At 36.7% G+C, this 9275-nt stretch overlaps 1 protein-coding gene across 3 annotated transcripts in view; it reads left to right on the forward strand.

The window, feature by feature from the left end:
• Nucleotides 1-6771, forward strand: part of ssh2a (slingshot protein phosphatase 2a) — a 168306-nt gene extending 161535 nt beyond the window's left edge. For all 3 annotated transcript variants that reach the window (XM_072589735.1, XM_072589734.1, XM_072589733.1), the window contains one exon: nucleotides 1547-6771. In XM_072589735.1, coding sequence (XP_072445836.1) covers nucleotides 1547-3634 — 2088 coding nt within the window. In that variant the 3' untranslated portion in view covers nucleotides 3635-6771. The remainder of the gene's footprint in view (nucleotides 1-1546) is intronic.
• The last annotated feature ends 2504 nt before the right edge of the window (nucleotides 6772-9275 follow it).

A 9275-nucleotide genomic window follows, 5' to 3' on the forward strand; every position in this document is an offset into this window, starting at 1 on the left:
TGTTAATTAAGCCACAAAAGGTCCAATAACATTTAGCATAAAGTTAAAACATTTTAATTATTTTATGAAAATGTAATGTTTCATTTCAATGAACTAAGTTGGTTATTATAAGCATTATCTTTTCTGTTAAATGTGTCTGTGTCTTGTATTATATTTTTAAGTTTTGACTTAGTCATTCTGTTTCAAATATGTTGGAAGTTGATGTTGGGCTAGAGTATGGTTACCTGGAAATACCATTCCAGAGCAAAGAATTGTAAATATCCTTCTCTCTCGGCCTACATCAATTTCATAAATGTGGCAATGTATATTCCAATTTTTATCACTTAAAAGTCCAGAAGAAAATTCTACTCCATTTAGCGCACCTTGCTGTAAATCATGAGTGCAAAAATTTGAGAAATGAAAATATACAACACTGATACAGTTGACAATTTTATAAGAGTTGATAATTGAAACATTGGAGACAGTGAGTAAAGAATGAGTTTTTTTAAAAACTGTCTTCCAGGTGCAGACATTTGAGTGGTTAGCATTGCTTTGTTGATTGTAACTGTGGAAAATTGCTTCGTGCATTAGCCCTCTGATATCTTGCCTTGAGCACACAAATATGGCTTTCAAAATAAATTAATAGACACTAATGTATTGTTGAAAAAAGAGAAATGCTCTTAAGGCTTTTTATCTTACACTCATAAGTACAGAAGTGCAGGAATGTCCAATTTCCAAAGAGAATTCCTGAGAAGAGCTGCTGAGCTGCCATCCTTCATGCATTCTTTGTGACAATGCCTCAACCAATCAATCAGTGCTGCTTTGTCATGGGGTATAAATTGCCGTTCCCTTTGCAATTTGATAATCTTCCAACTGTTCTGATGAGTGCAAAACAAAAAAATTATAAAAACGTGTCTTTTTTTAAAACCCATGTTCAAGTTCTGTATTACTAAGTAACTTAACATTAATAGGAACTGGTATGTACCACACATTAATGAAACTCATTCTTTTGTGCTTTGTACTGATCAGTTTTCTCCTATGTAAAACTGAAGAGTAAAAACTGAAAGAGCTGTGGATGCTATAAATCAGAAATCAAAATAAGAAGTTGCTGGAAAAGCTCAGTAGGCCTGACTGCATCTGTGCAGAGAAATCAGAGGTAACATTTCAGAACTGAGGAAGTATCATTGGACCTGAAACATTAACTCTTCACAGGTGCTGACAAACCTACTGAGCTTTTCCATCAACTTCCATTTTTGTTTTAAAACTAAGGAGTGTTTGGGAGAAGTAAAGATGTGTTCTGTTCCCATTTTAAATAAGGTTTACAGTGTTCATGGCTAGTACAATGAAAGGATCATGAGATTTTCAGATGGAATTTTTTTACTTAAGCTTTTTTGGCTTCCATCTCTAATTATGTAAATAATGTAAATCTTGTGATTAAAGTGTACAAGTCTTGAATTAATCTTTCCCCTTATAATCAAGTATTTACTTTCTCTGGGAATTTGTTCACTTCTGCAGCGATCATATAAGTTATATATGTTGAGCTCATTTTGTTTTCTGTTTTCCACAGGAAAATCTAGTACCAAAATTGTTCCACAAGAAGTCTTCCTTAACAAGATCGCAGTCTTTAAATGTCATTTCTGTGAAAGAAATAGTGACAGGAATAGAGTCCAACCAGAGTTCTGGCGTGTGCCAAAGCAAAATGGAAAGTGTCGCCAATAACCAGATCCAAACACCAAAGAGGAACACAGTTCATGAGCTACCAGCAGATTTCCACTGGCTTTCTGAAAGCAACACCACTGCAAAAAAACTTTGCAAAAATGATTCTTTAGTTGCTGAAAATGATTCTAAAAATGCCACTGACTTGTCCGAAGCTAAAGACGATGTATGTCATGACATGCATTTAACAGCCAAGACCTATGAGGAATGCCAGGAGACAGTCATTAAAGAGTCTGCACAGGATGGAAGGATTCATCCAAAACAGGTGCCAAAGTGGTGTCCTGGCTCAGTAAAACGTGCAACACAGGAGTTTGAAGAACGATTAAAACAAGGGCAAGAACATCAATCATTGGTAGCATTGCCAATCCGTAAAAATTCCAGAATTGATGGAGCTGTGGCTAGTGAATTTGTGGTGACAAATAAGAGTGAAGCTATTGTTCCTGAGTTATCTTTGTTCAAGGGTAAAAGAAAAGAAAGCGCTGATGATGACCCAAATTTATTACTTGAGCTTAGTGTATCTCAGAATCAAGAATTGGTCTCAGACTTGCAGTCACAAATGATAGAACATCCATTAGAATCAAGACTGGAATTGGAACAAGCTGAACCTGGCTCTTTGAGCACTCTGGAACTTGAGAAAATCCATTCCAAGGAACTGGATTCATATACCCAACTTCCAAAGAAAGTTGAAATAATTGAGTACACCCATGTATTTAAACCACCATCTCAAGAAGACAGTGATATTTGCTCGACGGGAGAAGAGAACATCGTTGAAGTCGAATCTCTGGGAAAGGAAAATATGGCCACACTACAATCTGCAGATGATCTAAAAAATATAGAAGTAAAAACAACCGAATTTCCATGTCAGTCACCACTATTATCATCTTTGGATACTGAGAGTTTGACTGAAACTGACAACAAAGAAGTTGAAGAAATGACCTTTGAATCTGGTAGTCCTCCGGGTGATGCAGTTGACAGCTTCTCTGACTATGAAATTGCTTTATTTGTTAGTGGTGCAACCCATTTACCACTAAAGGGCTTAGAGAATCAAACGCATGTACTTCACCTGGAAGGCATCACGGAGTCCAGTACCGATACTGATGCAGAGATTCTTGATAAGGAATATTCGGGGCTTCAGGAAGTTGACACAAAAATTGAATCTTTGAAAAGAGGTGATGGATGCATTACTCTGAGTCACGAGGATTTAAAGTTGAGTTTCAGCAGATTTGATGAAAGTGTCCGGGAAATGCAAGAGATGTCAAGATTTGAAAAATGTTCCCATGATCTCAGCCATAGCCCCAGCAATGACAGTACAGGATATCCAAGTTGTACGTTGGGGATGAGTAAGCAACAGTCAAAGGAAATTGAAGCTAAAATAAGGCAAGCAGGTCTCACAACTCCATCACAGATTAAACGTTCCGCATCCATTGCTAAGCTGGGTTACCTGGAGCTTTCAAGGAATGATTTATTTAAAAAGGGGTTGGATAGTTCTAAAACTTACCAAGCGTTTCTTGACTCTATCCAGCGTACACCATGGACAGCGCAAAGTACAAGTGAATATAGAACTGAATGTGCTGTGAAAGATGAGCCCAGTAAAAAGAAATGTGTTTCCATTTCTCTTTTTCAAGATCCTCAATCCACAGTATGTTTTGCAGAACAACTTAAAGCATCAGAAAGTATTGCACAAAGCAAGCCTGTGGGGAAGCCCTTAATACAATATGCCAAAGCAGTTGAATCAACCCAAGAATGTCCACTGGCAAGTACAGAAGAGAACCTTCCACAGATAAAATCTTCCTTCCGTTATGACACCGATGCACCCTGTCCTACCCCACTGATGGCTGTAGCACCTCGACAGCACCATCATAGAAATCATTCATTAAAGCGATTAAAAGCAGTTAATGATAGAAAACGCACAACCAATTCTTTATATAACACCATGTGACCCTAAGCCCAAAAGCTGTGCTTCCTTATGAGAGGCAAGTGTTTTTCAATAGAACAAGCACTTTACAATTTGTTTTCTATATATTGTTAAAAGTGGATTTTTTTAAATTGATTGCATGCTGACATTGGGCTTCTTTAGTTTGTTCTTTCTTGCTTTCTTTATTCCCATAATTGGTTTTGACTTAACATTGTGTGAAACTAAACCCTTCAATCATAAGATCTTATTTAAAAGAGCACATCAGCTACTATGGAGCAAGCTTACAATTAAATTAACCAGTCTGTTGTTTAACATACCTCTAAATTGAAATCAGGGAAAACCAGCTCTTTGTCATGAATTCTGTACTATATTTCCAAATGTCATTGTCACCTTTTACTTAGTTAATAACAAACGTTCCTATCATACATTACATCCTTAATCTAAGCTTCCTGCTGAGAGAAACTATTGACGTTATGAATTTCTTCCCCCTATTGTGTAGTCTTGCAAAATGGCTGTTAAGCCTTTGGGGTATATTCTGTGTTGTAGTGAAACACCGTGTGCAAAATAATTCAGATGTGCACTATTCCTTAATCACCCTCAAACTTACTTAAGATCACCTGTCTTTGCAGGGCTATATAGACTGCTGGCTGCAAAATTTTTGACCTCCTGAATTTCTCTAATATTCCATCACTGAAATGGCTTTACATGTTGTTTTGTTAGTTTGTGTGTTCCTTTCAAGATCCTAGATTCAGGATTATACTTGAATTATTACTTGAACACTGCAGTGAGCTTTTGATAAATTCTTCCAAATCCATTCACAGGGGAATCCTTATAATAACTGTTCTCTGCCTTTTCTTTATTATTCCTGTGTATTCTACCCCTAAAGTGCCATCTGTTGGTCCCATTGCAATTCATCCTTAACCTTAATAGAGATTAATTTTTGAATGTGACTTCTCCTTTTAAAGAAAGAAAACAATTTTTAGTTTTCTAAATTGCTAGTCTGAATGTGTTTATTTTGTTGAATGGGTGAACCTAAATTTACTATCTTCATTCATACCACATATAATGTTCAATATTTTCCCCTACCTAGGAGTGTATTTGATAAGGCAAACAATTATTTTAAACTGGAACTCTTGATTGCAATATGTCATTTATAACTTCAGTTTCTTTACAACTGTAAGAATATCAGCATTTTCCTTGGATGAATACACATTCATTCTACTAGGAATAATTGAATACTGCTCCATCTGATTAGAACTGTGATACCTAGGCTAGAATTTATACTGGAGACTTGTGGAACTAACTTGAGGATAACAGTAATATTCTTGTGATGATGACTTTCTCCCATGTACATAAATTGTCAATGTTTTCCTGCATTTTCATCTAGTCCTTTTGTTGTTCTGTACCACCTAAAGGTTGCACAGTTATACTTTGTGTAATAAAAGCTGTAAGCACTGTTCATATTCTGTACATTAAAACATTTATCTGATTTTAAGCAACAAGCATGGAACTTTCTCCAGAATACTGGTTGCATCTTATACCCATTATTAATGTGTTCTCAGGTTTAACTGGGATAACCTGGATAAGTTATCTTTTTTAATAAACAGATGCGATGCAATTAGCACAACATACTAAGCAGAAATATCATTTCAGTCGATTGTACCAATCTATCCATTCGAGAATTTAGTTTTTGGAAGAGCTATATTGTCTAAAACAAGATATTTAGAATGAATTAACATGTATAAATCATGGTAAAAGAGCAAAATAAAATTTTGGGTTCCAGCTTTAACTAGCAGTATTTGCTCTGTACCAAGAGAGCCGCATTTATGTTTTTGGAAATCTGCATAACATGTTTTTCTTCATTTTTTTTGTTTAAATTTATCTTTGTTCATGTTTCTGTTCCCTGAGTACACTGTTGTCCATAGTTCCCATTTGGGGGAGTGGGTAAACCACTATCACTTACACACTTTTGTAATCAAAAGACTGTTCAAGTAGAATTGATAATGTCATTTTTTTTTCCATCACTGTTTTGCAGTTGCATTTCATCTGAGTACTGAACCCTAGCTCATGTCTTATCAACCTGTAGCACATACAGCCAGTTGGGATAAATTTGCACAATCACTTTGACTGATGGGCTGTTGTTGAGTCAGTTTGGTTCTGACGTCCTTGTTAAAGATTCTTACCTGTGCTAACCCTAAATCATGTAATTTATCACTGCTTTCAAAAAATAGCTAAATGACAGGGTGTTTGAAATTTTTACTGTTTTTGTACCAACTGTAATCCCAACAAGCTCCTAGTACTGCTGTATATCCATATTTTTGTCTAATTATGACTTCCACTGTAAATTAAAGGAAGAGATTAGACCGATAACCAAATGAATTTTGCCTGGAACGTGATGTGAAATTAGCTGCTAGGAGGACCAGACAGCACATTGATGCTCAGAGTCATGAGTCTGGAGCCTGCTGTTGGAATTTGTTTTTTAAACCACTGCAGTTCAACAACTTTTAAAGGGCATTTTTATATGTTTTTTTAAATGTGATTATTATATTGTTTACATTGTGAATATTGAGCTGTACATTTTCTTAACATATAGCTGTACCTTACGTGCTGTTTGCGTGCCGTCTGTTGCCTTGGCATTCAGTTTTCACATTTGGTTCATACATGTGAAACTGAGTTTTACACCATTTGTTAGTTCAACAAAATTGTAAATTACGTGACTGCATGTGCTGTGTGCATACAACTTCATTTTTATGTCCCTGTTTTTGTAATACAGTAGTATGAGTACCACAATACCTAGCTTTTTAACAAAAATTGGTGGTACATTTTCTTAAGCCTCATGTCTGTAGTAAGGAGTATTTGTTTTGGTACAAGTCATGACCATGACTTCAAATAAATCTGAAAAAATGTTTAGAATGAAGATTTATTTTGTTCCACAGACTCTGTTGTGCAGACTGTAATTTTCACTTCATTAAGCTTAAATCAGTTCGGCTCTTCATGTTGGACTGCCACTCTATGCTATTTTTCATTTATGGGATGTTCTACTGTCTGATTTAATTTTTTATTGCAAGTGTGCTAAGTTGCTTAATGTGAAGTAATGCACTGTTGTATGAAGTACAATGTTCTTGTTACAAAATTAATAAATTTTTATTTTGGAGGATTAATTTGTTCTTTGCTTTTTGGAATGTCAGTGCAACAAAAACTGTCAGTATTGCATGGCTCAGTAAAATTTGTAATAGAAAATTAGGAGTGTTACACTCAGTAAGGGTCGATCTATATTTAAAACTTCATTCAGTTTTATATGCAAGACAGAAACTTCTGTTTAGCTCACTCAAACTGCATTCTGATCATGTTAAAATCCAAACCCATATTCTATCCATCACAAAAAATTTACATTTACACCATAATATCATTGCAAGTAATCATCTGCATGTAACTCAAACACATTTTCATCACCTCCTAGCTGGAACTCTATCATATTTCCCCCAGTGGCTTCCTGTTCAATTGAAGAGAAGCCATGTCTGTTCTTTAACTGCTTCCATTGGAGGTCAGTTAGCTCAATTGTCTGGACAGGTGATTTGCCATGCAAAGTGATGTCAACGGTTTGGATTCAGTTCCCTTGCTGACTGAGGTCACAATTGAAGGATTCTCTTTCTCAACCTCCACTCTCACCTGAGGTGTGATGACCCTCAGGTTAAACCACCACCAGTAATCTCTTTTAGGAGAGAGCTGCCCTACGGTTTGGTAAGATTATGGTTATTTATCATTACCAACGTTTACTTAATGCACTGAAATTGCTTTATGGCTTCTAACTCCCCTATCCTTTTACAACTGTCCAATTTGTGAACTCTGCACTTTGTTATTTGATCTACTAATTGTCACCCCAATTGAATTGGATTGATTCGAGTTGACACGTGTACCAAAGCACAGTGAAACGCTTTGTCTTGCAAGCAGTACAGGCAGATCAGAGTTAAGTAGCATAGATAAGTAACCAACAGGTAAACAGCGGCAAAATCAAAAACACAGGTACAGGCAAATGTTAAGTGTTTGAGAGTCCATTCAGTATTCTAACAATAGTAGGGTAGAAACTGTTTCAAAACCGGCTGGTGCATGTGTCAGACTTCTGTACCTTCTCCCCAGTGGTAGAAGTTGTAGAAAAACATTGCCAGGGTGGGATGGATCTTTGAGAATGCTGGCGGCCTTTCCTTGACAGTGGGCCTGGTAGATGGATTTTATAGATGGGAGGTTGGCCTTTGTGATTGTCCGGGCCGAGTTCACCACTCTCTGTAACTGTCTCCGATCTTGAATGGTACAATTGCCATACCAGGAAGTGATACATCCAGACAGAATGCTCTCGATGGCACATCTGTAAAATCTGGCAAGGGTATTTGCAGTCATGCCAAATTTCATCAGCTGCCTGAGGAAGAAGAGATATTGTTGGGCCTATGTAGCCAGTGATTCCACATGAAGAATGCAAGAAAGCATGTTGTGGATGACCACTCCCAGGAGCTTGACACTCCTTTGACTTCTGCTGTTAATGTGTAGGGAGGCATGAGTAACATACTGCCAAAAGTCAATGAGTTCCTTGATTTTGCTGGCATTGAGTGCTGGGTTGTTCTCCAGTGCACCATTTTTCCAGGTCTTCCACCTCCCAGCTGTAATCTGTTTTGTCACCATCTGAGATTGGGCTGATTATGGTGATGTCATCAGCAAACTTGTAAATGGCATTAATCTGGTTATCGTTTCCAATGACACCTCACTTTGAACAATATGATGGATTGGCTTGACCATGTCTTCCTTATTAGAGAACCCACAAGTAGACATTGAATGCTACAGCTAACCTAGCCCAATAATTGGAAGCTTACCATTTTTCTGGAATCATGGTGGAAAGTCTAATTTCATAAAATGCACAAGATTACATCTAAGTAGATACATAAAAGGAAGTATAGCTAAAATAAGTATTGGTCCTTTTGTAGATTGAGACTGGGCGTTGAGTAGGGAACACAGAAATCAGAGTCACTAAATCAATGTCTTGCTTCAGTTTTCATCATGGAGGACACCATACCAATATAAAAGGTAATGCAGAGGTTACGGAAAAGTACGAACTTACAGCAATTATCATCACTATCGATTAAATTATGGAGCAAACTATTGGGATTGAAGGCAGACAAATCCTCAGACCTTGAAGGCCTACATCCTAGAATCTCAAAATATTTGCACTTTTCGTATCCTTTACACTAGTTTTAAGAGCATAACTAAAACATTAGTTTGAACAGCAGAAATCGTTTGGAACTACTCTCATTTATCCTAACACATTTAACCAGATTAACCAAAACAACAGATTAATCACTGGTCAAGGCTGCATGAATCTTCACCAATATCCAATGACTTTTGTCAATGTCAAAATTAAATATGGTGATTCACCTTCAAAAATGTCCAGAATATTAAACTGTTCAGATTGGGATTTGCTCAAGATGAAGCGTTAACCCAAAGCGCCATTTATCTGTTCCAATGTTTCACATGGACTTTAAATGTTCTGTGATCCTCTCAAAGAGAATTGTGTTCATCCTATATTCTGAGAAACATTTTGGTGTTTGACTAACGGCAAAACCACTTTCCTCAAAAATTCTGAATTGAGGTCATATTAAATGGTTGTCGCCTTTTCTGA

This window comes from Chiloscyllium punctatum, chromosome 19 (genome assembly GCF_047496795.1).
Source record: "Chiloscyllium punctatum isolate Juve2018m chromosome 19, sChiPun1.3, whole genome shotgun sequence".
NCBI lineage: Eukaryota > Metazoa > Chordata > Chondrichthyes > Orectolobiformes > Hemiscylliidae > Chiloscyllium > Chiloscyllium punctatum.